Here is a 26,859-nt window from a genome sequence, read left to right on the forward strand (position 1 = left end):
CACACTCCACACCAAAATCACACAGTATATATAGACTATTTATAGACTATTTCTCCTAACAGATAGCTTATCTATTTGTTATACAGACAGTTACATCTGTCAGCGTGTTGTTCATGTTAGCAGAACAGAAAATGTCACAGAAAAGCTTTTGAACCCATTGCAAATTCCATATCTGCAGAAGATTGCTCTGCAGATTATCAAACCTCTTTTAAAAGAAGAAAAATAATGATAATATACAACAAATATTAATATAATCTCATTGAATTTATCCATTGTGACAGGATGGACCGCCTATGCCACCCTGTCTGTTGCTGCTGGGAACCGGCTGGACTTACTAGGCCACTGTTCCCTTTCGGTATCCCAAACGCGCCCTCTCACCGCAGTTGGAGAGGCTTACAAATAATGCCACCGCTGGACTCCTTACCGGCATCCAGTACCGGGTTTCTTCTGGGTAACTGACGCTGCGAGTGTATCCGGTTGCTGGTGTACCTGGGCTGGTACCCATGACCTCTTCCTATGGATCAGGGTTGCTGTGGGTGGATACCCCCTGGCCGATCGCAATGGCCAGAGCTGCCGGATAGCGGCAGAGTGCTGGTACTGGATGCTGGATCCAAACCTCAGAAACAGCCGGGAACTGATTACATTTTGGGTCTAATCTGTAGGTCACAGGATTTTAGCATGGAAGGTGTTTTCAAGCAGGTCTTTGAAGCAAGTGATATTTATTTGCAGTCACACTGATTGAAGGTATAAGTGCTCAGGTCAGATGGAATCAAAAGAACAATTTCCAATAGAAGACAGTGCTTTTTATACAGATTTGGACACAGCCTCAGAGGCTATTTTTAGAATTAGGATGCAATTTGTTTATCAAAACATGGATTTACATGCAATGCAGAGCTAACAATATTTACACTTCTCTGTGATATCCTAACACTTTCTGTGATTTCCTGGATCTTGTTTCAGACACAGAGAAAATCTTACAGCAGTCTAATTAAATCTCCCCATGCCTTCAGGTGCTAGACCCTTACACATCAAAACGTTTAATTAACATGGGTCCTTTCTTCCAACAGTTGCAGAATACACATTTCCTCCAAAGAAAATAATTCCCCAAGAAAAGTTGCAAAACCACAAACAAGGCATTTTCTTACACCAAGATACACAAAGGCTTATTGTATCGGATATATACATCAGAAATAATGCATTTCCTCTACTCTAGCAAGGTTAAAGCAAAAAAAAAAATTTCTTCCATTATCTCGGAAATAAAGATTTTCTATACCAAAATATACACAATATCATATTAGTGCATTTGCAATTCTATATAAATAAGCGCCCTGCGCTATTTCCTTTAAATACATTTATACCATGTGTTACTTAGAAGTGATCCAGTCACATCCATCTTCCAGATTTTCCATAGCAGGATGTATTATAATTAAAAAGACCTTTGAATTGATACCTGTAAAAAAAACTCATTTCTATTTAATTGGCTACAGAATTTTTTTATATTATATCATTTCCCTGGATTTCCAAAGACCGCTGTAAAAATGCTATAATAAAACAATGAAATATTATGTTTGAATGCATTAGTTCAAAGGATTTGAGTCTGTGTAAAAAAAGATACAACTTACTTTGTGATACCTACTGTAAACTTCATAATACAACATTAAGGGGGAGCAGGTTGTAATTGCTAATGTGATGTATTGTAGAACCAAAACAAACAAAGATTTCCACCTGTAAAAGTTACATTACTTATCCTGATGATTACATCACTGTTTACTCTTTTATCTGCAGTTTAATGATGCAATTCCTTTCAGCACAGAAGAGTCTGGTAAGTTGCACAGCTCCTATATTGCATCTTGAGATTGGTATCACAGTGCCATTTTATTTTTGTTAAAACTCATTCCCTGACAACCATTCAACCTAAGCAATGGATGAAGAGGGCAAGATGGTGTCCCTCCCCACACAGAAGGAATGCACCTGGATACACGTACATGCAAGGCTCCAGACACCCATTACACATAATCATCTTTGTGTAGACCATATTGATTCAGTGCTGGGAAAGAAGCTGTTAAATTTTTCCTGCATAATTGTTTTCATTGATAGATCCATCATTGCTTACTCCTGTTTTGTTATGCCAGCACCTGCCCTCTATTTGCTTTGCTTCATCTTCTCCTTATACCTCCGTCCTTTTTCCAGACAATCCATCTCCTGTTTTCCTTTCCCTCCACCATCCACCTTGGTCCCTCAGCCCTCCACCACCCAGTTTACAAATACAGCTTTTTTCCAGATACTGGGCTCTGTGAAACCGGGAATGCACCCCTGAGGTGAAATGCCCTCCCCCCCACCACAGAGAGACAGGTTGTATCATGTTCCAAACATGTGACCACCAGGGAACTGCAGGAGTAGTACAGTTGGCTAACCAGACCAGTAATCATGCCATATTGGGCTAGCACCACCCATTAGCACCTACCCATCTCTACCTGTCCATAGTCTAGCCCACCAGTTCATCATATTCCTCCTTCTCCACCAACCTCCTAGCGCAAACCCCTGTCTGCTGGCTGCCCGCAGGTGAACTGCCAATATATTTGACCCCTCTCCACGGGAGGTTTCTGTCCTCCCTGAGCTCCCCTTGCATCATACTGCCCATCACACACAAGCCAAACCAATGGTCCCATTCCCATATGCTGCCAACAACAGCTATGCTCCCTCCACCCACTCAACTTTGCTCTTACATCCTCCCTGTAGCCCCATGTAGGTATCAGAGGGCCTCCTCAGCCACTGTCATGCCCCCACAGCCCTGTTCCCGGGGGTCTCCCTAGAAGCGCAATTGCTGAAGTATAAGGCCCTATGCCATACCCTGGCATTCCCCTTTCTTCTCACTGCCCTATTTCACTGCCACTTATGGTGCCCCTGCTGCTCATTCAGTATACCTGGGTACACCTCCATTAATGGGGGTCATTTCCACAACAACTTTACTCTCACTTCAACTACCTGTCCATTCCATTGCCAAATCTAAGCCCTGCCATACTTGAAATAGCCCAACCTGTGGGGCTAATAGCTACTTGACATACCTAATCTTTGTCTAACCTCAAGACTGGTGGATCCAAAGGGGGTGAGGGGGCGATCAGGGCAATCCAAGAGGCAGGGCAGCATCCCATGCCTGCCTCTCGGCTGTCAAACACATGTAAATGGTGTACGGTCACAGGTAGCCAACCCCTGCTAGGAGTGAAGCAGGGGGTGGGGACCACCAATCACAGTGACATTGCTCCCCCCCCCCTCCGCCGAGAAGAGGTCTACCTCAGTCCCTTCCTCAGTAGCATTAAATAGAATGCGAAGGGACAACATACAAGCCAGTGTGCACACCACACCTGGGGCAGGACAAACCAGTATGGAGGGAAATGTTCAGATTGAACAAGCAAGCCAAGGTTAGGGTATTTCGAGTGAAAGCAAGGTTTCAGTGTCAGACTCAGGGCAGGGAAGCTATTAAAAAAGCAGAGGGTAGGAAAGGTAGGAAGTTGCGGAAGCAGGTCAATCAAGCACAGTGCAAAGGAAACTGGGGGTTCTGAGTGGGGGACAACTATTTGAATTTCCTATGACAATAGAGAAATAAGAAAATGATAAACTGAATCTAAAAAGAGTTTATATGTTTGCCCTTACGGGGAGACAGAGGAGAAAGTAAAGACAGCTAATAATGGGTGAAAGGGTGAGCAAGGGGCATGGATAATAACTTATTTGACAAATAGCTTAATAGTATATTTATGTTTGCAGCCTGTTATTTAAGAACATGAATCGGCAAACTGCTTGGAACTTTAGTCGTTTGTAAAAGTGACTGACATATTGGAATTTCAGTTGTTTTTAAAAGCCAGTGAAATATTTAAATGTTTTAAAATCATACTTGCCTACTCCTGGAAACCTTTTTCCAGGAGAGGGGGTGTGACTGGAGGGCGGGAGGGGGCGGGGCGAGGCCAATCACGTCATTTTGGCCCAAAATGACGCGATTTGCCTCGCCCCGCCCCCTCCCGCCCTCCAAAACGGCGTTATTCACAGAGAATCGCGTCAAATGACGTGATTCTCTGTGAATTCCGGGATGCAAGAGAAATGCCAGCTCTCGCGGGAGCCTGACCCGAATTTCAGGAGTCTCCCGGACTTTCCAGGAGAGTTGGCAAGTATGTTTAAAATACATGTGCATCAAGTATAAATAGTCAATGTTGAAAGATTACGACAAAGCTTCTCTTAGGAAGTACCATAGTAAAAAGACCTTGGAATTTAAGATGATGAATATTACGGTATGGTTGTAAATCATCCAAACACTAGAGGGAGATCAGTCAACTAAGATAGTGCAAAGCAAAATGCTTAGCATTTAACATAAGGAAATGCAGCTTTAGGCACACACTGTGGGGGAGGACACCGTGTACAGAAAATGTAATTATCTTCCTGCTAGTGTAGTAAAGGTTACAGGCAAATTCAGGCTCATTCAACAATTATCTTAACCCAGATGGTGGGTATTTAAAGAGGCAATTAGCATGAAGCAGTGCACAGTGCAATTGTAATCGTTTGGCAAGGCAATGGTTAGAGTTTTTGATGAGGTAGAAAAAAATACATTTAGGTTGCTTCCCCTTGAGTCGGAAAGTTTTAAATATTTTAACATCATGTTTACATTATGGATTCATGTTAAAGAAATGATATTTTATTGACAAATATTTGCCTATGGGCTTGCACGATTTCATTGCATTTTTCTCTCTTGCATTAATGCAATTTCTAAATCTGTCACCCAAAACCTAGATGTCTTTATGCTGGTGAATACAGGCAAATGCCAAGAAACTTGGAAATGTTAATAAATGCTTATGGAGTTCCCATTATAATTATTATCGTAGATTTGTAAGCACCGCAGTGCTCAGCAGCACTGTACAGTAGGGAAAACAGAATATACATTAAACAGGGGATATAAGATAGATAAAATAAATGCAGACATGAATACAATGGATATGGTTCTGTTATCATCTTCAGTCTCATCCTCACCCTCATCAGTGTTTAATTCATCCCCGCAGGAATCCACCATTATAGAAGTCTCTGTAACATAAATGTGAAAAACAAAAAAAGGTTTTACCTTTTTAAAGAAAAAAACACATTTTTAAAAAAGGTGAAACTTTAGTGTAAATATAAAATCGCCAACATGCCATTATAACCAAAAAATTAATAAGCATCCAGCATCAGCTAACTTCCTTCCCTCAGCTAGCTTCCATAACCTGAAATCTACACTGTAATCCTCCTCACTCTCATCCTCACCCTCATCCGTGTGTACATCATCCTCACATAATACTAAATCATCCCCGCTGGAATCCACCATTCCAGAAGTCTCTGTACTTTGATGTAATTGCTGGTAAAGGACTTCCTCGTGGAATTTGTAGTTAATTGTGATGAACATCATCTTTTCCTCATTTCTAGGAAGTAGCTCCCTATGCCAATCCAATCGCTGTGCTGAAAACTCTTTCAGAGTACACACTGGAGTGTGGGCATATTAGGTATTGCAGAGCGAGTTTGTACATGGGTCTCCAAATTGCCGTTTTTCCTCTCTGTATGTAAAGGGACTGTCTGACATGTTTATTTATACGCTTCTGATTATACGATGTCATTAAAATAATCCTCCACCATTCTTTGGATGTTGATAGTAGGATCAGGGGAGTTACGACAGAGGTGGCACGATTTTTGGGCAATTTGTTTAGACCAGATCAAATGTCAAAATGTTGTGCTCAGTCATCTGCATCACCACTGGGTCTCTTAGTAAAGCTTAGTTTTTTCCTAGCATCAATAGCCTGAGAAACTGAAGAAGGGGGACGCTGTTGTGTCTCGTACCACTTCAGCTGTCAACTTGCTCACCAGTAGCTCATTGCATCTCTTGTGATCTGGGGCAGTTGGAAAGAAAGAAAAGACATAGCTCTTCAACCTAGGATCAAGCTTAGTCGTCAAAATGTATTGACTGGAATTCAAGATGTTGATAACTCTTTGATCCTGGCAAAGCAATGAAAGTACTTGATCTACAAGTCTGACATACTTAGCGTAATTGCTTTGTTTCATCTCCTCCTTCAATTTCTTAAACTGCTTTTCCAAAAGTCGAATTAAGGGAATCACTTTTCTCAAGCTAGCAGTGTCTGAATTCGCATCACAGGTGACTACTTTGAATCATTTCAGCACCTTGCACAACACGAAAAGTATTCTCCACTGCACTGGAATAAAATACATTCCCCCTCCCTTCTCAATGTCATGGCTTGTGGACTAAGAGTGGATGGCTTTTCACTGTTCCTCCATCCTCACAAGCATATAAAGGGTGGAATTGCACCTTGTTACCACCTTTTTCTTCAGTTTTTGGCAGGCCAAAATAAATTGTTCTTGTAGCTGCTGCAATTTCCTACATGTTGTTGCAGAATACCGAAAATGTCTCAAATTTTTTTGGGCCACAGACAGAATCTCCTGTACGTCCCTGTCATTTTTCAAAAAGCTCTGTACCACCAAGTTGATTGTGTGAACAGCACAGGGAATGTGATGGAATTCACCTAGCTGTAATGCTCTCACAATATTGGTGGCATTATCAGAAATTACATATTCTCAGAAGAGTCCCAATGGAATAAGCCATGTTGCAATGACATCCCTTAGTTCTTCTAACAGGTTGTCAGTGGTACGCCTATTAGTAAAGCCGGTGATACACAGCGTAGCATGTCTCTGAAAAATCTGGCATTGTCGTTTACATGCTGCTGCTTTTCCTACTGCTGAAAGCGATTCACCAACCCAGTGGGCTGTCACAGTCATATAATCCGTTTGCCCAGTTCCGCTTGTCTACATATCTGTGGTTAAGTGGGTAGAATGGCATTTTGTAGCCCAATAATAACATTTTATCTATCTTCTAGTGGAGATGAGGAATTGCTTTTCTAGTAAAATGGTGTCGTGTTGGAATTTGGTAACGGGGACACAGAAACTCAATTAACTGTCTATAACCAGCTGCATTAATTGTGTATATTGGATGCAGACCTAATAGCATAGTCGCCATGGCATCTGTGATCCACTATGCAACTGAATGATAGCTTTCATACTTGCTTCCTCTAGCAAAGGATTGCTTAACAGTCAATTGTTGTAAACTTCTAGTAGTCTTCTTCTTGGGGGTAAATATATCATACCCCGATTTTTACAACTCGCGGGAGATCGGCTTTAAATTTAAGCTGCGAAGACGCCGATCTCCCGCGAGTTGTAAAAACCGGGGTATGATACATTAACCCCTTGGTCTACTTCTGGATTGAAGATCCACCCCCAGCAGCAGCAGCACCAGCAGTGGGACTAAGGCTCAAGAATTCTTCAGAGTAATCCTGAATAGGGGAGAAGTCATCTAGCCTTAGCAACTTGGATGCAGGACTAACTCTGATCACTAGTGAGGACATTGTCGAAGTCAGCATATTGGATAAAGTCATTTCAATTAAAATTGAGCAAACTTGGTTGTCTTTGTCTGAAAAGATGCGTACGGCACGCTACGGCGTAAAAGGGCACACTACGGCGTAAAAGGGCGTACGCAGCTGCAACACGTGGCAACAACAGTATTTAGTCTTTTACATATATTCGCCCACACACGCACACTTGTAAAATAGTACACATTAATGGTAGTTGCAACACATAGTCATTTATGTCGAAATATAGTAGTATTTATGTGTAATATCATAAGTTATATGCATATCAGTAAAACATATGGTACAGGTTGAAGGAATCATATCATGTGTGGTATCATAATACTCCTCTTAACATTTGCAACTGTCCGGGCCACTCTGCGAAGGAATCGCAGAGTACATACGCAAGTTATGAATGATAGGGAATCATTTAAGACTAAGGAATCTTGGCGGGAAGATCGGAGCATACCCTCTGAGGATATGACCCCCTCCTTTGGATTCTTTAGGTTGAACTAGCCAATGATTGACAACCCCTTGGACCTTCCTTAAACCTGGACCAATAGAAGCAAGCTATACCATTCTGCATTGTTTTACTGTATTTCTGTGTGCATATAAACAGCAGCTCCTCATCTAGTGTGCAGACATCTCGTCCCCAGACTTCAGGATTGAATGACTGTACACTGGATCCAGAGCACCTGCGATAAGTAACGGCTGTACTTATTATAATTTTCGCTTGAATATCTACTGCTACTTTTTGAGAATAAATCTTTGTGCATTGGAAACACAGTTCGAGATTCGACAATCATTATTGGTTAGCGACAATACGCACTTAACAATTTGGGGGCTCGTGAGTTTTGGAGGTTTCGTTGCCGGACGATACGCAAGACCAACGGATTTCGGTTCAGCAACAAAGGGTGGAGACGCGTCATATACGGGTAAGAATGCAATGTGTTCAAAACCTGAATTTTACTCTGTGTTGTGAAACCGAATGTCCGTTTTGCATTATCTAGGGCACGCTAACTAGAACCTAGGGACAAAAGAGAAAACTGTTTCTTTTTATTGTCATTGTGGGTTTTAACTATACTGCATTGCTTAGCGTATGTGTATTTCCTGCTGTACGTATGCGGACTTCCGGTAGATTTGCCACGTGCTTAAACAATCATTTTGATAGTTATTATATGTGTATAGTATAATTACTTGTGAAAGCCTCTGAGACATTATTACTATTGTTGGGAACTTTTGATTTTCTGCGCAGAAAAGGTGTATAGTGTGTGATGTTGTAACGTAGATACACTGTTTTATTGTGGATTGTGCTCAGTTGCTGTCTGACGAGGCAGGTTGCCCAACTGAAGGCCGGTATACAGGGCAGGTATACAGAGTGCGAAAACCGGGTTTTCGCGAATCGCCACCAATAGATCGCAAGGTTTACTGATAATTAGTATTAGTAGGCGATGCAATCTAACCGCACGGTAAATACAACCGCGAGGGTAAAATTGGAAGTGCGTGGAGGAATTATATTGGAAAGGCTGGTTGATTGTATCGACTTGGTGCTACCAGTTATAATAAACTCAACAGAAATTTGAGATAGCCGGGCTATCGAGGAACTATTTCTGTGTTAGGGATTATTGTTCGGGAACAAGAGTAAGCGAGTGGACGCGGCTATTTGGAAATACGTCCACCGGTGCATTAGAGATCTCTAGCGGTGATTGTAGCAACAGGGTTGAAATTGTTGGGTGGAAAGAACAGAGCATTGCGTTGTGTCTGTGTTCCGTGTAGAAGGTATTGTTCAACATGGGTGCTAAGCATACGCTAGAGATGGCCAGTGTACTGCCTAAGGAAGGGCCTATTGGTTCAGCGAGGTTTCTCATGTGTAAGAAATATGGTGCATACGCAACTGTGTATTGTGACACGTGGGTCAAGATGACCAAAGATTGTGATAGGCCTTTCCCAACAATAGGGAGTTTTAATGCAGAGGTACTAAATACTGTAAAAGATAAAGTATGGTTGATTAAGTCAACGAAAGTGAGGAATAAACATAATGATTGTTTAAAATTGTGGCAAATGGAAGGTAACGCGTGGCAGAGCAGCGAATGCACAGCGGAAGTAGGCGTGGCGAAAAGCGCGCGCACGGCGGAAGTAGCCGTTGAGAAGCGTGGCGAACTCAGCGCAAGCGCGCCCCCGCCACCTTATGTGGCGGGAGGGGTAAGTACAGCCGTTATTAAAACTGAAAAAAGAGAAATTGCTAAGTTATATCCTGTCTTAAGCCAGTTTAAAACCAGTGTATCAGAAGATGAAGATGAACCCACTGTGATTTCAGCCTTTGCTCATGCTATTAATATGCTAGAGGTTCAGTGTAAGTATGGGAAAGGAGCAATGGCTGAGATAGGTGAGAGTAGTGTGATCACTAGGAGTGATAGCAGTATAAATATTGAAACTGTAAATCCTGTAGTGACTTCTGAAGACAGTGAACCAGTGGGTGCGTACCCAGTCCGCACAATATCAGTTCCCAATGGGAAGGCGGATAAGGATGGTGTAGTCCCTTTAAAGAATGTTACAATGCATTGTCCCTGGACTAGATCAGAATTACGTTCAATTATGACTGAATTCCCAGAACCTAGAAAGGAGTTTGCTAAGTGTCAGAAATTTGTCAAAGACTTAGGAAATGCACACGAACCAACCTATAAGGATTGGCGTGTAGTGTTGAGGGCGTGTCTTCCTCCCCATACTGACATACAAAAATTTATTAAAGATTGTTTGTTGGACGAAGATGACACCTTGACTGATGAGATTAACCAAGAAAATATAGAACAAATTGTCAAACATTTAGCCATCTACTTTCCAGTAGTGGTAAATTGGAGTAAGATTTTCACCATAAAACAAAAGGATAGTGAAACAGCCTCAGATTACTTTGCTAGAGCTATAGCAGCGATAACACGGTTCACTGGGATATCCAACATAGGTGAGGACCCACATCAAAGAGAGGTAGCTGTAGGAGTATTAATGGATGGCCTTAGAGAAAATTTAAAGACAAGAGTACAGACCACATTACCTAATTGGAGAGGCATCACAGTAGATTCTCTTAGGGAGTCTGCTGTGGAGCATGACAAAAATCTCTTTAGAAAAAAGGAAGAGAAAAGTGATAGGTTACTGACGGTAAGTATACAGGCTTTAGAGGGAGTGCATACACGACCACCAGCATACAACCCACATAATAAGAAATATAGAATAATCAGGTGTTTCAAGTGTAACGAAGGCCATTTCGCAAGAGATTGTAAAAAAGAAAGACAGTATACACATACGGGTGGGTCCCGTAGATATCCTCCAAAGGGGAATTTTCATAGATTAGAAGACTCACATCTACCCGCGCATATTATAGCAGCAAATGCTGCGCGGGAAAAAGATAGTCAGCGCTAGGGGTCAGGTCATACCTATAGTCTACAGCCAGTGAGGTTAACTGAGAGTCAGATAGAAGAACCAACAATGATAGTTGACATAGCTGGTAGGAAGCAAACTTTTCTTGTAGATACAGGGGCGGCCCGATCTGTGATAACCTCTCCTTTCAATCTACAGGTGACCAGTAAAACTGTTCCAGCTATGGGGGTAACGGGAAGAGTGTTGCATTATCCACTAACTAAACCTGCTGAAGTTACTATCGGGCCCCTGCATACCAAGCATTCATTTCTCTTGGCTGCGGCGGCTCCTACTAACTTCCTGGGAAGAGACGTGTTATGTAAAATGGGATATACCGGAGAAAGTTGTACATGAGGTACAGGATATATTGGACACCCCTCAAAGGTTAATGTTACACTCTCCTGTTATAGAACAAAGTCTATCTCAAGTAAAGGGGATGTTGCTGGAAATACCAGGTTCACTATGGACCAGAGATGGACAGGACACTGGACTGATGGCAAACGTAGCCCCTGTCATGGTCAATCTAAAAAGTGGTAGGATAGCTCCAAAAATCCCACAGTATCCATTAAAACCGGAGGTGGAACTAGGGGTATATCCTGTTATTGAGAGGTTGTTACAACAAGGGATTTTAATTAGTTCAGCCAGTACAGCAAATAGTCCCATTTTCAATGTGAAGAAGAGTGGGGGGAGGGGCTATAGATTAGTCCAGGACTTAAGGGGAATTAATAAAGTTGTTGAGAGCCAATTCCCCGTAGTGCCGAATCCAGCTTTCATCCTCATGCAGATTCCACCGTCTGCTAGTCACTTTACTGTCATTGATCTATGTTCTGCTTTCTTCTCAGTCCCTCTTCACCCTGACTGCCAATACCTTTTTGCATTCTCCTACCGGGGAGTGCAATACACATGGACCAGACTGCCCCAGGGGTTCATTGACAGCCCCAGTATTTTCTCCCAAGCCTTACATGACTGTTTGCAATCCTTTCAACCCCACAATGGGTCTGTTCTAATTCAATATGTTGACGATTTGTTGCTGTGCTCTGATTCTTTTATGTCATGTTTACATAATACTAAATTGTTGTTGCTTCATCTCTCACAAACAGGGCACAAGGTGGCAAAGGACAAATTACAGCCATGTCAGACTAAGGTCAAATACTTAGGACACTGCCTCACTAAGGGGCTAAGACACCTGACATCCGACAGGATTGAGGCTATACAACACATGATTCTGACGCAGAGCCAGAAGCAGATTCGTACCTTCCTGGGGATGTGTGGATACTGTAGATCCTGGATCCCAGGTTTTTCTATTCTGGCATTACCATTGCAGGAGCTAGTCTCTTCTTCAAAACCAGAACGTGTTGTACACACAGAAGAGTCAGAGCAAGCATTCTTTAACCTTAAAGATAGTTTGACTAAAGCACCTGCATTGGGAATACCTGATTACGAAAAGCCTTTTGAGCTATACTGTACGGAAGCTGATGGTTGTGCAGCAGGTGTCCTCACACAGAAACATGGTGACGCTAGCAGACCGGTAGCATACTACAGTGCACAATTGGACAATGTGGCATGATCACTCCCAACATGTCTCAGAGGTGTAGCAGCAACTGCTCTTCTGGTAAGTAAGAGCGAGGACATAGTATTAGGACATAATTCAACTGTCTATACACCCCATGCTGTATAAGCTCTGTTAAATTCAGCCCAAACCACACATGTTTCTTCAGCTAGATTCACAAAGTGGGAACTAGCCCTGATGGCACCCTCAAACATCACCATCAAACTATGTAGCACCTTAAATCCAGCTACATACCTTCCATATGTGTCTCTAGAGACACAAAGGGTGGGAGGTGAGGAGACCCTGGTCGATGATGAGTTAGGCAAGAGTACTGACACGCATGACTGTATGGAACACCTGAATCAGACCTTTACTGCAAGGCCCGACATACGTGACACCCCCTTATTAAATGTAGATTTTACGTTTTATACAGACGGGAGTTGTCATAGACAGACAGAGACGGGAGAGCTATGTACTGGTTACGCTGTTGTAGACGATCAGGATGTGGTAGAAGCTGAACCCCTTGGCCCACCTCACTCTGCCCAGGTGGCGGAACTAGTAGCATTAAGGAGCGCGTGTGAATTGGCAGAGGGTAAATCAGCCAATATATATACTGACTCTAGGTATGCCTTCGGGGTAGTGCACGATTTTGGGGCCTTTTGGCGTCTTAGGAACTTTACGACAGCAGCAGGTACGCCAGTGGCACACTCACAACACATAAAAGGACTTCTGACAGCGATACAGTTACCCAGAACAGTAGCCGTCATAAAGTGCAAAGCCCATACCTTTGAAGAAGACCCAGTGTTACTGGGCAATAACAGGGCGGACAAAGCTGCTAAATGGGCAGCAGGGCAACCTATGACTGTATCGACCGAGACTATGATGGTTTTTCAGACATTAGACATGCAGAAATTAATTGAAATGCAAGATTTGTGTTCCCTGCAGGAAAAGGCAGTCTGGAAGGCGAAGGGATGTGGTCAAGAGTCCTCAGGACTCTGGAGGGATGGACAAGGTAAGCCTGTAGCTCCCCGAACATACTATCCAAGCCTGGCTGAAGCAGCACATGGTCTGACCTGGGTAAAGAAGGTATGTGCAAACTGGTGAGAGCATACTGGTGTGCTCCTGGATTTTCCTCTCAGGCTGGTAAGAAGGCAATGTCATGTCCTACTTGTTTGAGGAAAAATGTTGGGAAAACTATTCCAACTGAGCCATCCCACATCCCTCCTACAGACGGACCTTTTCAGGTAATACAAATTGACTATATCCAACAACCACCGTGCAGGAATCTAAAGTATGTGTTAGTGTGTATTGATGTGCTTTCCGGTTGGGTAGAAGCATATCCGGCAGCCACTAATACTGCTGTGTTCACTGCAAAGAAAATTGTACAAGATTTTGTATGTAGGTTCGGTATCCCTAGAATCATTGAAAGTGATAGGGGTACCCACTTTACTGGTGATATCTTCCAAAATATGTGTAAACTCATGGGAATCGGTAGCAGACTTCACACCCCTTACCGACCACAAGCCAGTGGTAAGGTGGAGAGAGTAACTGGTACTATAAAGAACAAGCTTGGTAAGGTAATGGCTAAAACTGGGTTGGCATGGCCTGAGGCTTTGCCATTGGTCCTCCATAGCATTCGGACCACTCCTAGACCTCCTCTTAATCTGTCCCCCTTTGAGATACTGTACGGACGACAACCTCATTTGATCGTGAGTCCACAAGACGACTTGAAGTGTAATAATGAAGTGACTGTACAATATCTTATAAGAATGAGTAGACAGCTAAAGCAACAACAACAAAAACTAAAAATGCTGTCACCTGGTATGCCAGAAACGAACTGTCATGATGTTGAACCTGGAGACTATGTTATGATCCGCAATTTCTTACGTTCAGGTTGTTTAACAGACCGTTGGGAAGGCCCGTACCAAGTGCTGCTGACCAGTACTACATCACTGAAAGTTGCAGAGAGAGACACTTGGGTCCATTCCACCCACTGCAGGAGAGTCCGTAACCCGGAGAAAGTGCAAGATAAAACTGAGACCGAAGACATAGATCTGTCACTTGTGAGTCTGTTCCGGGAGACCTAAAGTCTGCAGTCGAGACACCTGAACCAGAGATGTTGCCTCAGAACTATCTGTCCAGCGATGGAGTGGCGGTTTTTGCTTTTCTTTTGTTCCAGGATTTTCCTTGTTTTTACTTTTTCTAGGACATTCTATTTTTGTGAAGGAGGATGGAGGACGGAGGAGGGTTCTGGTAGTGATGCGGATGAGATGGAGGCAGAGGAAAAGTTATTAGAATACTCAGAGCAGCCCATTATCAAGCTTGGTCCGGGGGTTATGAAAAGGTCTGCTAGCTCAGGAACTCGGAGACAGTGTGAGGGGCTATTGTCTGATGAGTATTGCATCTGCAAGATCTGTGACTCCCTAGTTGAAGAGAGATGCATCCAGCGATGCCAGTCCACCGGTAATCTGAATGTGGGCGGGCATCCTCTGGAGGATTATCACTCCCTGGTGGGTAAGGTGCTAAACCAAACCGAGTGCTGGGTGTGCTCTCACGTGCCGCAGGGGCGGCATAATATAGGACTAGTGCCATTCCGTCTAAACATTTCCGAAGTACTCGAATTGAGGGGTGGGAGGCCCATAGACGGGAGGTACAATAACACTAGGGGCTAGATTTACTAAGCTGCGGGTTTGAAAAAGTGGGGATGTTGCCTATAGCAACCAATCAGATTCTAGCTTTCATTTATTTAGTACCGTCTACAAAATGATAGCTAGAATCTGATTGGTTGCTATAGGCAACATCCCCACTTTTTCAAACCCGCAGCTTAGTAAATATAGCCCTAGGTCCCCTAGTCTGACGCTTCGACAATACTCGTAGACAGATCTTTGCTGTGCCTAAATATATCTCATGCAAAGCGTCTGGAGAATTGGGAGGCTGACCTATCAGATCAGACAATGGCTCGCCACGATCATGTTGGAGGGAGACTTACAAAATCACCCATAGGCAGGAATGTTGATGGAAGTTATAAATTAGGGCGTATAACCAAACATAAGAAAATGTCCATTGGTAAAGTCTCTATAGATAATTGTGAGAATAGATAATATCACTGATATGCATGATGACACTTTCAGGTATACTGGAAGGGAGCTACAAGCATACAAGAAGGAGTTAGTGCAACATAGACTGGTACTAAATTATCTCACCTCTATTACTGGTGGGTACTGTGTAACACTGGCCACCCAGTTCGGTGTCAAATGTTGCACGTACATCACCAATAATACAGATGACCCTAAGGAGGTTGTAGACCGGAAGATGGATGAAATTCTGCAACTGAAATGGGAATTTCGAAGGAACCATAATTCTTCGTTATATGAGGTCGGGAAAAAGGTGGCAGGTTGGTTCTCATGGTTGAACCCTGTGAAATGGTTCTCCAGTTTGGGGGAGTGGGTACAGGAAATGGTTGCTAGTGTAAGTAAGCTCCTTCTCCTTATACTGGGTGTCATCTTAGCGATTGGTTTATGTGTCAAATGTGTTCCTACTGTGTTGAAGTGTGGGAAATGGTCTCCTAGGAGAAACACTGAGATTGAAACTGAAAGGATGGTACCAGATACCCACACACGCACACTTGTAAAATAGTACACATTAATGGTAGTTGCAACACATAATCATTTATGTCGAAATATAGTAGTATTTATGTGTAATGTCATAAGTTATATGCATATCAGTAAAACATATGGTACAGGTTGAAGGAATATATCATGTGTGGTATCATAATACTCCTCTTAACATTTGCAACTGTCCGGACCACTCTGCGAAGGAATCGCAGAGTGCATACGCAAGTTATGAATGATAGGGAATTATGAACTATTTATGAACTATTTAAGACTAAGGAATCTTGGCGGGAAGATCTTAGCATACCCCCTGAGGAGATGACCCCCTCCTTTGGATTCTTTAGGTTGAACTAGCTAATGATTGACAACCCCTTGGACCTTCCTGAAACCTGGACCAATAGAAGCAAGCTATACCATTCTGCATTGTTTTACTGTATTTCTGTGTGCATATAAACAGCAGTTCCTCATCTAGTGTGCAGACATCTCGTCCCCAGACTTCAGGATTGAATGACTGTACACTGGATCCAGAGCGTCTGCGATAAGTATGGCTGTACTTATTATAATTTTCGCTTGAATATCTACTGCTACTTTTTGAGAATAAATCTTTGTGCGTTGGAAACACAAATCGAGATTCGACAATTGTTATTGGTTAGCGACAATACGCACTTAACAACATTGATGAGGATGGTGTTGTTGGTGTGGCTTCAAAAATGCTACAAATGGCTAGACAACTGTTGACACGATTGGGTAAAAATAATTCCACACATAAGAGGTGGATTTCTTGGTCTCATGCCCAGGCATGACAATGACCTTCTTCTTATCACTGACAAGAACTGCTTCCACTGGTGCAAGACTTACACAAACAACCTCATCAACATCCTCATTAGCACCGTCATCGGCTACGCACATATCCCCCTCATCCTTTTACAAATACAAAGTGGTATCCTACATTTGTGTATCACCAGCTACACTAAGAGGCATACCACTGACAACCTGTTTAGAAAACTACAGGATGTCATTGCAACATGGCTTATCCCGCTTGGACTCTCCTGAGGATATGTCATTTCTGATAACGCCACCGATATTGTGAGAGCATTACAGTGAGGAGAATTCCATCACATTCCCTGTTTTTCTCACACAAACAACTTGGTGGTACAGAGATTTTTAAAAAATAATTGACATGCAGGACATGCTATCTGTGTCCCGAAATAATTTGGGTAATTTTCGACATTCTGCAACAGCACGTAGGAGATTGCATCTGCTGCAACAAAAAATGGAATTGGAGGGGAAATGTACTTTAGTCCAGCTCAGTGGAGAATACTTTCCGTGTTGTGCAATGTGCTGAAACCACTCTAGGTAGTCACCTGTGAAGAGAGTTCAGACACTGTTAGCTTGATTCAAGTGATTCCCCTAATTAGACTTTTGAAAAAACATCTAGAGAAATTGAAGGAGGAGATGAAACTAAGCAATTTCTATAACTATGTAGGACTTGTAGATCAAGTAATTTATTTGCTTCGCCAGGACCCGAAAGTTATCAACATCTTGAAATTGGATCACTGCATTTTGCCAACTGTGCATGATCCTAAGTTTAATAGCTATGTCTTCTTTTTTTTCCAACTGACCTAGATCTCAAGACATGCAATGAGTTCCTGGTCAGCAAGCTGACAGCTCAAGTGGTACATGACACAATAAAAAAAAAAAATTAACTACAAATTCCATGAGGAAGGTCATTACAAGAAATTACATCAAAGTACAGAGACTTCATCATTCCAGCAGAGATGAATTGTCATTGTGTGAGGATGAAGTACACACTGATTAGGATGAGGATGAGGGTGAGTATAATGACAGTGTAGATTGCAGGTGCTGGGATCTAAGTGAGAGAAGGGAGCTCGTTGATGCTGGTATATTTGTTTATATTTTGGGTAGAATGACATGTTAGCAATTTTATGTTTTCCTACAGTAAGCTTTTACCTTTATTAGAGAGGTGTTTTTTCTTTAAAAAGGTAAAAGCTTTTTTTACATTTTTGTTTCCCTGAGTTAAAACCATTATGCACTTGAACATATGCTTTAGCAGATGAAGTAGATGGATTAGTATCATTATGACTCGTACTAGCAGCTGCTTGGTGCTCCTGGTCTTCTGTGGACTGTTGTGAATGCATATTGATGACAAAGAATAATTTGACTGGAGACTGGAGAGTGACAAGAACAATGCTACCCCTGTTTCTGTGTGAGCCCTATTATTTCTGTTTCAGCACTGAAAATGAGCAATGGCACGTATACTGTAGACTGGCAAGAACACTGCCGCATTTCTTGTTTCCGTGTGATCTATGTGTAACAATTATGTAACATGTACAACAATGCAGTAATGTAGGTATTAAATATGGAGTACTTGCCTTACTCTAGATCAGCGCTGGCCGGCCGGTGGTGCGGAGTCTAACGAAACCCCTGGTGTTCACCAAGAACTGCAGCAAGGCGGGATGTGCTTTGCTGCGGAGGATCGCAGGTCGCGGTCCACTGGTCTGCCTCTAGAGGTAAGGATGTAGGAGGTAGCTCTCGATTACACTGGAACTGGAAGGTAGTATTAACCACTCCGTGGTCAGGATAGCCGAGGTATGGTACACTGGATACAGATAATGCGTGGTACAACAAGCCTGGGTCTGGTACACTGGAGTGGAGATATATACGTAGTCAGCAAGCTGGGGTCTGGTACACTTGAAGCGGAGATAATACATGGTCAGCAAGCCTGGGTCTGGTATACTTGGAGCGAAGATTGATACGTGGTCAGCAAGCCTGGGTCTGGTACACTTGGAGAGAGAAGCCTGGGAAGTCAGCAAAGCAGAACTGGTGCACGGAGAATCCACACAGAAATCACCAAGTCAGGGAACATAGGAAGTTGCTCTGACCCATCCCAGGCACCAGAGCAGGTCTTTAGTAGTTTGCAGGTTTGAATTCCCCGCCCTGTGCTGTCATGTGACAGCGCCGTCGCCGCGACCCGGAAGAGAGAGAGGATTGCGGCACTGGAGCGAGGACAGGTGAGTTGCAACAGTACCCCCCTCCAAAAACGGTGGATTCCGGACACCTATACCGGCTTGGTGGGGAATTTCTTATGAAAGGCTCGCAGAAGTTGTGGAGCATGTAGATCAGCAGCAGGGACCCATGAACGTTCTTCGGGACCATACCCTTTCCAGTCCACTAGAAATTGCAGAACTACTCTTGACCGGCGGGAATCCAGAATTTGTTTGACTTCAAACTCAGACTGTTCTTGAATTACCACAGGAGGTGGAGGCCTCTCTGTAGTAGAGAATTGATTGTTAATTACAGGTTTAAGGAGAGAAACATGGAAGACACTAGGAATACGTAATGAAGAAGGAAGCTTTAATCTAAAAGCCAGCGGATTGATAACCTCGGATATTTCAAAAGCACCGATGAATCTAGGAGCCAATTTCTTGCTAGGAACTTTCAAATGGATGTTACGGGTGGATAACCACACCTTGTCCCCTGGGATGAATTGAGGAGCTACCCTCTTCTTCTTGTCATACGCCTTCTTAGCGCGGATAGCGGATCTCCTCAGGCTGGTTTTCACTAGATCCCAGATGTTAGAAAACCTGCGAAAGAGAGAATCCACCGCTGGTACCTCGGAGTGCGGAAGAGAAGAGAAGGTTGGTAGCCTGGGATGACAACCATGCAAGATAAAGAAGGGGGAATTGGAGGCTGCTTCATGGTAATGGTAGTTGCGAGCAAACTCTGTCCACGGAAGGAGGTCAACCCAATTATCTTGATTGGCAGAGATGTAAAACCTTAGAAACTTCTCCAATTCTTTATTAGTCCTCTCAGTCAACCCATTAGTCTGGGGATGATAGGCAGATGAAAGATCCAGTTTGGCTCCTAATTTTTGGCAAAAAGCTCTCCAGAATCTAGATACAAATTGTGACCCACGATCAGATACTATGTGTGCAGGACAGCCATGAAGTCGGAATATCTCTTTAATCTCTTTATCTCTTGCATCAACTGACTCCCTTTGTGCTTGAGTCTTGTTCACCCTCCCTTAGGATGTAAGCTCACTTGAGCAGGGCCCTCTTCCCTCCTGTATCCATACCTGTTCTTCTGCTCCGTCCTTACTGCATTAGCCTGCCTGGAGCCTCTGAAGTTGGTATTTATTGTTTATTGTTCAGTAATGTCTTACCCTGTATAGTCTACTGTTTTGTACAGTGTACGGCGCTGCGGAACCCTTGTGGCGCCAAACAAATAAAGGATAATAATAATAATAATAATAATAATAATAATAATAAAAAGATCCGCTAAGACAGGAGACGAGGGAAGTTTCTTCAAGGGAACAAAATGTGCTACTTTGGAAAACTGTCAGTGACGACCCAGATGACGGTGCATCCTTTAGAACTTTGAAGGTCCGTGATAAAATTCATTGAAATGTGAGACCATGGAATATCGGGAACAGGTAAAGGCATAAGTGGACCGCTCGGTCTTTGTCTGGGAATTTTATGCTGGGCACATCTTGAACAGGCAGAGACAAAAGACTTAACATCCCTACGTATGGTGGGGCACCAGTATTTTCGGGAGATTAATTCCCAGGTCTTCCGCATCCCCGCATGTCCAGAAAAAAGGGAAGAATGAGCCCAATGCAATAATTTGACACGGAGGGGTGGAGTTACAAAGTTTCTACCCGGAGGACAACTTCTCTCGGTCAATGGGGACAGAGCCAATATACAATTGGTATCCAAGATTGGTTTGTTTCTCTCTGAGGCTTCGGTATCGGTAGCATCGAATGAGCGAGAACGGGCATCCGCTTTGACATTTTTTGAGCCTGGGTGGAAGGTAATATTGATATTGAAGCGTGAAAAGAAAATGGCCCATCTGGCTTGACGAGGGTTCAGACAATGTGCAAACCGTAGATAAAGTAAATTCTTGTGATCGGTGTATACTGTTACCGGAAACTGAGCACCCTCAAGTAAATGTCTCCACTCAGAGAGAGCCAATTTGATTGCCAAGAGCTCCTTATCACCGATTTCCATAATTCTTCTCTGCAGGGAGAAACCGACGAGAAAAGAACCCACAAGGATGATATTTGCCACCTGAATCTCTCTGGGATAGTACCTCTCCGACCCTTATGGAGGATGCGTCCACCTCTACGAAAAAGGGCCATTGACAGTCTGGTTGAAGAAGAATTGGAGCTGTAGAGAATAAGGTCTTGAGATCCTTGAAAGCTTGAACTGCTTCAGGAGTCCAGATTTTAGGATTGGCAGATTTACAAGTGAGGGCTGTAATGGGAGCTACTAATGAAGAATAACCCTTAATAAACTGTTGATAATTATTAGAGAACCCTAAAAATCTCTGAGTAGCCTTAAGGCCTTATGGTTGTGGCCATTCCAGGATGACTTTAAGCTTGGATGGGTCCATTTGAAGGCCAGTTTCCGATATAATATATCCTAAGAAGGGAAGACTCCTTTGTTCGAACACACATTTTTCGAGTTTGCAAAATAGTTGATATCTCCGAAGCCTACTCAGTACTTCTCTTACGTGTCTGCGATGAGATGAGAGGTCTGGGGAGAATATAAGGATGTCATCTAGGTAGATAACTACAAATTGATAGAGTAAATCTTGGAAGATCTCATTTATAAAGTTTTGGAAAACAGCAGGAGCATTACATAGCCCAAAGGGCATTACCAAGTACTCAAAAGGGTCCATCCCATGTATTAAAAGCTGTTTTCCACTCATCCCCTTCTTTTATTCTAATTAGGTTGTATGCATCTCTTAGGTCCAACTTGGAAAAAATAGAGGCCCCCTTTATTTGATCAAAGAGCTCAGAGATCAAAGTTAGGGGATATTTGTTCTTTACCATGATAGAATTGATAGCACGGTAATCAATACAAGGCCCCCATCCTTTTTCTTTACAAAGAAGAGACCTGCCCCTGCTGGAGATGATGATTTTCGTATGAATCCTCTCTTCAGATTTTCTTGAATATATTCAGATACTGCGTTGCTCTCAGGAACAGACAAGGGAAAAATGCGTCCGTGGGGAATAGGTTTACCAGGTTGAAGATTAATAGCACAGTCCCAACTCCTATGAGGTGGAAGTTTAGTAGCTTCCTGTTCACAGAAGACATCTGAAAAACTTTGGTAATGAATCAGCAATAATTGGGGGTTGCCCAGTTGAGCATTAATTTTGGAAAAAACAGGGGTTACCCTAGTCAAACAACTGCTGTGGCAAGCTGAACTCCAGGAAAGGATCTCACTGGAATGCCAGTCTATCCCAGGAGAGTGAAGACAAAGCCATGGCAGGCCCAGGATCAAGGAGTTAATGGCCTTAGGAATCACTCAAAAAGAGATGGTCTCAACATGTAGCGCTCCAACTCTGAAGGTTAAAGGTATGGTTCTGAACAGAATATGTCCTCCAGAAATAGTACCTCCGTCAATGGCGGTCAGGGAGATGGGCCTCTCTAAGGACTGGGTAGTAATACCTAGTTGAGAGATGGTAGTCGAAGAAATGAAATTGCCTGCTGCCCCGGAATCCAATAATGCAGAAACAGGATGGACCTTGGAACCTACTATTACTTCACAGGGAATAATAAGACAATCTTTGCTGTTGAAAGAAGATAGGATGTGAACAGAGAGACCTAACGAAACCTCCCTACTAAACGTTAGGTTCTGTCGTTTCCCGGTCGCTTAGGACAGGTACCGAAAAGATGACCCCCCTCGCCACAGTACAAGCACAATCGGTTCCTGAACCTTCTCTCTCTCTCCTCAGCCGAAAGGCGTGTTTTTTCAAGCTGCATGGGTTCCTACGGAGGCTGAACAGGGGTCTGGAAACTAGGAGCAAGACGAAAGGGACCACGCCGGGATTGTTCTTTCTTTAAAGATCGCTCCTTGAAGTGAAGGTCAATTTTAATACATAGGGAAATTAAATCATCCAAAGAAGTAGGGAGTTCTTGGGAAATCAATTCGTCTTTAATTCGGTCTGTAAGACCTTGCCAAAAAGCAGCTGTTAAGGCTTCGTTATTCCACCGGAGCTCTGAGGCCATTGCCCTAAACGGCACAACATATTCACCTACAGAAAGGCTTCCTTGCCGGAGACGAAGAATACTGGAAGCTGCATTAGCGACCCGACCATGCTCATCAAAAACCTTCTTTAAGGTAGAAAGGAAACTGGAGTAATTATGTAGTAAGGGATCATCTCTCTCCCAGAGCGGAGATGCCCAGGCTAGGGCCTGACCAGACAAGAGGGATATATTTATGTTACTTTAGCCTTTTCAGAAGGAAAATTTCCAGGAAGAAGCTCAAATTGTATAGCACATTAGTTTAAAAATCCCCTACATAACTTAGGTTCCCCATCAAACTTAGGTGGGTTAGGAATACGCAAAGATGAGGCTGCACCTGCAGGTAAGGGGGCAACAGGAGGAGCCTGTACAGGGGCTGATGCCATTCCTGATGCCGCTAAAGTTGTCTTCAAGGTATCCATTAAGGCTGATAGTCCTTGTAAAAATTTTAGCAACTGATCCTGATTGGCTTCCTGCTTTTCTACTCTTCCTAACAGGTGTTGGAGCAAATCCCTAGGGGAAGGGTCTCCCGAAGTATCCATATTTTTGGTCGCAGCAAACTGTAACTATATTGTGACGTGTACAACAATGCAGTAATGTAGGTATTAAATATGGAGTACTTGCCTTACTCTAGATCAACAACACCCCTGGTGTTCACCAAGAACCGCCGCAAGGCGGGATGGGCTTTGCTGCGGAGGATGGCAGGTCGCGGTCCACTGGTCTGCCTCTAGAGGTAAGGATGTAGGAGGTAGCTCACGATTACACTGGAACTGGAAGGTAGTATTAACCACTCCGTGGTCAGGATAGCCGAGGTCTGGTACACTGGATACAGATGATGCGTGGTACAACAAGCCTGGGTCTGGTACACTGCAGTGGAGATATATACGTAGTCAGCAAGCTGGGATCTGGTACACTTGGAGCGAAGATTAATACGTGGTCAGCAAGCCTGGGTCTGGTACACTTGGAGCAGAGATAATACGTGGTCAGCAAGCCTGGGTCTGGTACACTTGGAGCGAAGATTGATACGTGGTCAGCAAGCCTGGGTCTGATACACTTGGAGAGAGAAGCCTGGGAAGTCAGCAAAGCAGAACTGGTACACGGAAAATCCACACAGAAATCACCAAGTCAGGGAACATAGGAAATTGCTCTGACGCTGCCCAGGTGCCAGAGCAGGTCTTTAGTAGTTTGCAGGTTTGAATTCCCCGCCCTGTGCTGTCATGTGACAGCGCCACCGCGACCCGGAAGAGAGAGAGGATCTCGGCGCTGGAGCGAGGACAGGTGAGTTGTAACACTATGGCACAGTACACGATCACTGGAGACTGCCAAGAACACTGCCAGCTCTATTATTTCTGTTTCAGCACTGAACACTGCCACCTCTCCTGTTTCTATGTGAGCTATGGCACAGTAAAATATCACTGGTGACTGCCAAGAACACTGCCAATTCTATTATTTCTGTTTCAGCACTGAACAGTGTCACCTCTCCTGTTTCTGTGTGAGCTATGGCACAGTACACGATCACTGGAGACTGCCAAGAACACTGCCAGCCCTATTATTTCTGTTCAGCACTGAACACTGCCACCTCTCGTGTTTCTGTGTGAGCTATGGCACAGTACAATATCACTGAAGACTGCCAAGAACACGCTCTTTCTCTTTTTTTGTAAATCTTTTTTTATTGTACAAAGAAATAGGCAAGTTTACATCACGTCAAATAATTGCAACATAATTTCTCAATGTACAAATAACATTTTTCTTTTTCTATTACAAACATAAATGAGAGAGGAAAATAAAAAATTAAATAAAAGAAGGGGACAGAAATAGAATGGAAAAGAGAAAAGGGCAAGAAAGGAGACAGAGGAGGGGAAGAGAGAGGAGACTGAGACTAACTGAGTCACTGAATAGTGTGCTTTCCTGGTGTTTCTCATGAAACATACTACGACTTCCTATTAATACCAGTTTAGCTGAGCATTTGCCAATCATTCACATTTTGGATAAAACTTAACCTCATCCACCATCCTCGAAGATTTCTCAGTAAAGGCCACCTATTATCCTCAAAGACCCGCATGATATGGAGCCGAGTCGATTCCTTCAATGTGTCTATGTATGCACCCCATTTAGCATGGAAGCGCTCCACCCCTTTCTCTAAATGATTGAAGGTGGCTCGTCTGTTGAAATATAATGTTTCCATCAACTCCGATGTGACCTCCAATATCGATGGGGTCCTTTTGGATGTCCAGTTGCCTAGAATGGCTTTCTTTGCCAAGGTGACCACAATTGTGAGTAGCGGTATAATCCGCGAACCTTCTAACTGATCTTTCCAAGAATCAAAAACTGCGAACAATAGTACTTCATAGTGAGCCGATACTTGTATTTTAAAGGTAAAGTTTATATATGCTACCAGTTTATTCCAAAACTTAGCAATCTTTGGACATGACCACATGTAGTTTAACAGAGAGGCCTGAGCTGTCTGACATTTCGGGCATATACCTGTTTCTGTTGTTACCATAAATCGCTTCTGCGATTGTGATATATATGCCCTGTTAATTGTTTTGATGTGAACTTACTGGAGTCTGGCAGAACTAAGAGCTTTCACAGTATGCTTCATATAATCTAAAATATCTCTCCTGGGGGTCGTAGATTCGGTAGGTCTTGCTTCCAAGACTCCCATGTTTTGGCCCACACCTTATCAAGTTCACCATCAATTAGGTCGGCGTACAGATATTTGATCTTAAACCTGTTTATTTTAGCAAAGACTAAGGTCGCTTCTAAATCACCTGTGCCTTCCACCTCTTTCTCTTTTTTTAATGACACTGCCCAATTGCTCTAGAGACTGCCAAGAACCCTGCTACCCTTTCTGTGACTCTCTGTGAAATGGTGCCGGACCTCTATGGAGGACGATATTTAGAGAATCCAAAACTCACAAATCTGATGACGCAACAATGATGTTTTGCCTCGTTTTCAGTTCTGTAGGCATGCGAAGTACCAAGCCGACTTGGCTCCATACTCGGATCTGCATTGTTCGGGTAGGCTTGGTTTCCCAAAATCAGAGCCCGAGCATCTCTAGTGTATTGTAGCAATGTTTCTAAGTTGGAGTCGAACAGGACTGGGAGAGAGTCTGGATTTGAGGAATAAAGCAGAGGGTATTGTATGTGTAACACCCAAACAGCCGGCTTGGGAGACTGAGAAAATTGTGGTGTTATTGATGGTGAAGGAGATTTAAGGGGGTGTGGTGATTCTGGGAGGACGGAAAATGATCATTTCTGTTTTGGAAATGTCGAACTTTAGGTAACATTGGGACATCCATGTGGAGATAGCAGTAAGACAGTTGGTTACACAAGATAGTACAGAAGGGGAGAGATCAGGGAAGAGATATAGAATTGGGTGTCCTCAGTGTAGAGGTGATACTGGAGGTCGAATGAGCAAATTAGTTCCCCAATGGCAGAGGTATAAAATTAGAAAAGTAAAGGGCCAAAAACAGAGCTTTGTAGGACCCAAACAGATAATGGGAGTAGAGTAGAGGATGTGCCAGAAGTAGAAACAGTAGGCTTTCATTAAGTAGATCATTTTGATCACTTTTGTGAAAGCAGTTACAGTGAAATGTTTGGAGTAAATGCCTGAATGCAGAGTGTAAGAATGGAGTGAGAGGAGAGAAAATGAGACAGGCGGTTGTACACCAAGTAGTTTTGAGGCAAAGGGAAGGAGAGAAATAGAGCAGTAGTTGGAGAGAGAGGCTGGATCGAGATATTGGTGATATGAGCACATGTTTAAAGCAGAATGGAAATTCGCCAGTGGTGAGAGATAGGATAAAGAGGTGAGCTAGA

General features: G+C 43.3%; 1 protein-coding gene across 1 annotated transcript in view; it reads left to right on the top strand.

The window, feature by feature from the left end:
• Positions 1-26,859, top strand: part of LOC142149845 (protein mono-ADP-ribosyltransferase PARP14-like) — a 133,438-nt gene that overhangs the window by 32,512 nt on the left and 74,067 nt on the right. Inside the window, exon 3 of the mRNA XM_075205150.1 lies at positions 1,786-1,822. Coding sequence (XP_075061251.1) covers positions 1,786-1,822 — 37 coding nt within the window. The remainder of the gene's footprint in view (positions 1-1,785; positions 1,823-26,859) is intronic.

The sequence above is a fragment of the Mixophyes fleayi genome, chromosome 1 (genome assembly GCF_038048845.1).
Source record: "Mixophyes fleayi isolate aMixFle1 chromosome 1, aMixFle1.hap1, whole genome shotgun sequence".
NCBI lineage: Eukaryota > Metazoa > Chordata > Amphibia > Anura > Limnodynastidae > Mixophyes > Mixophyes fleayi.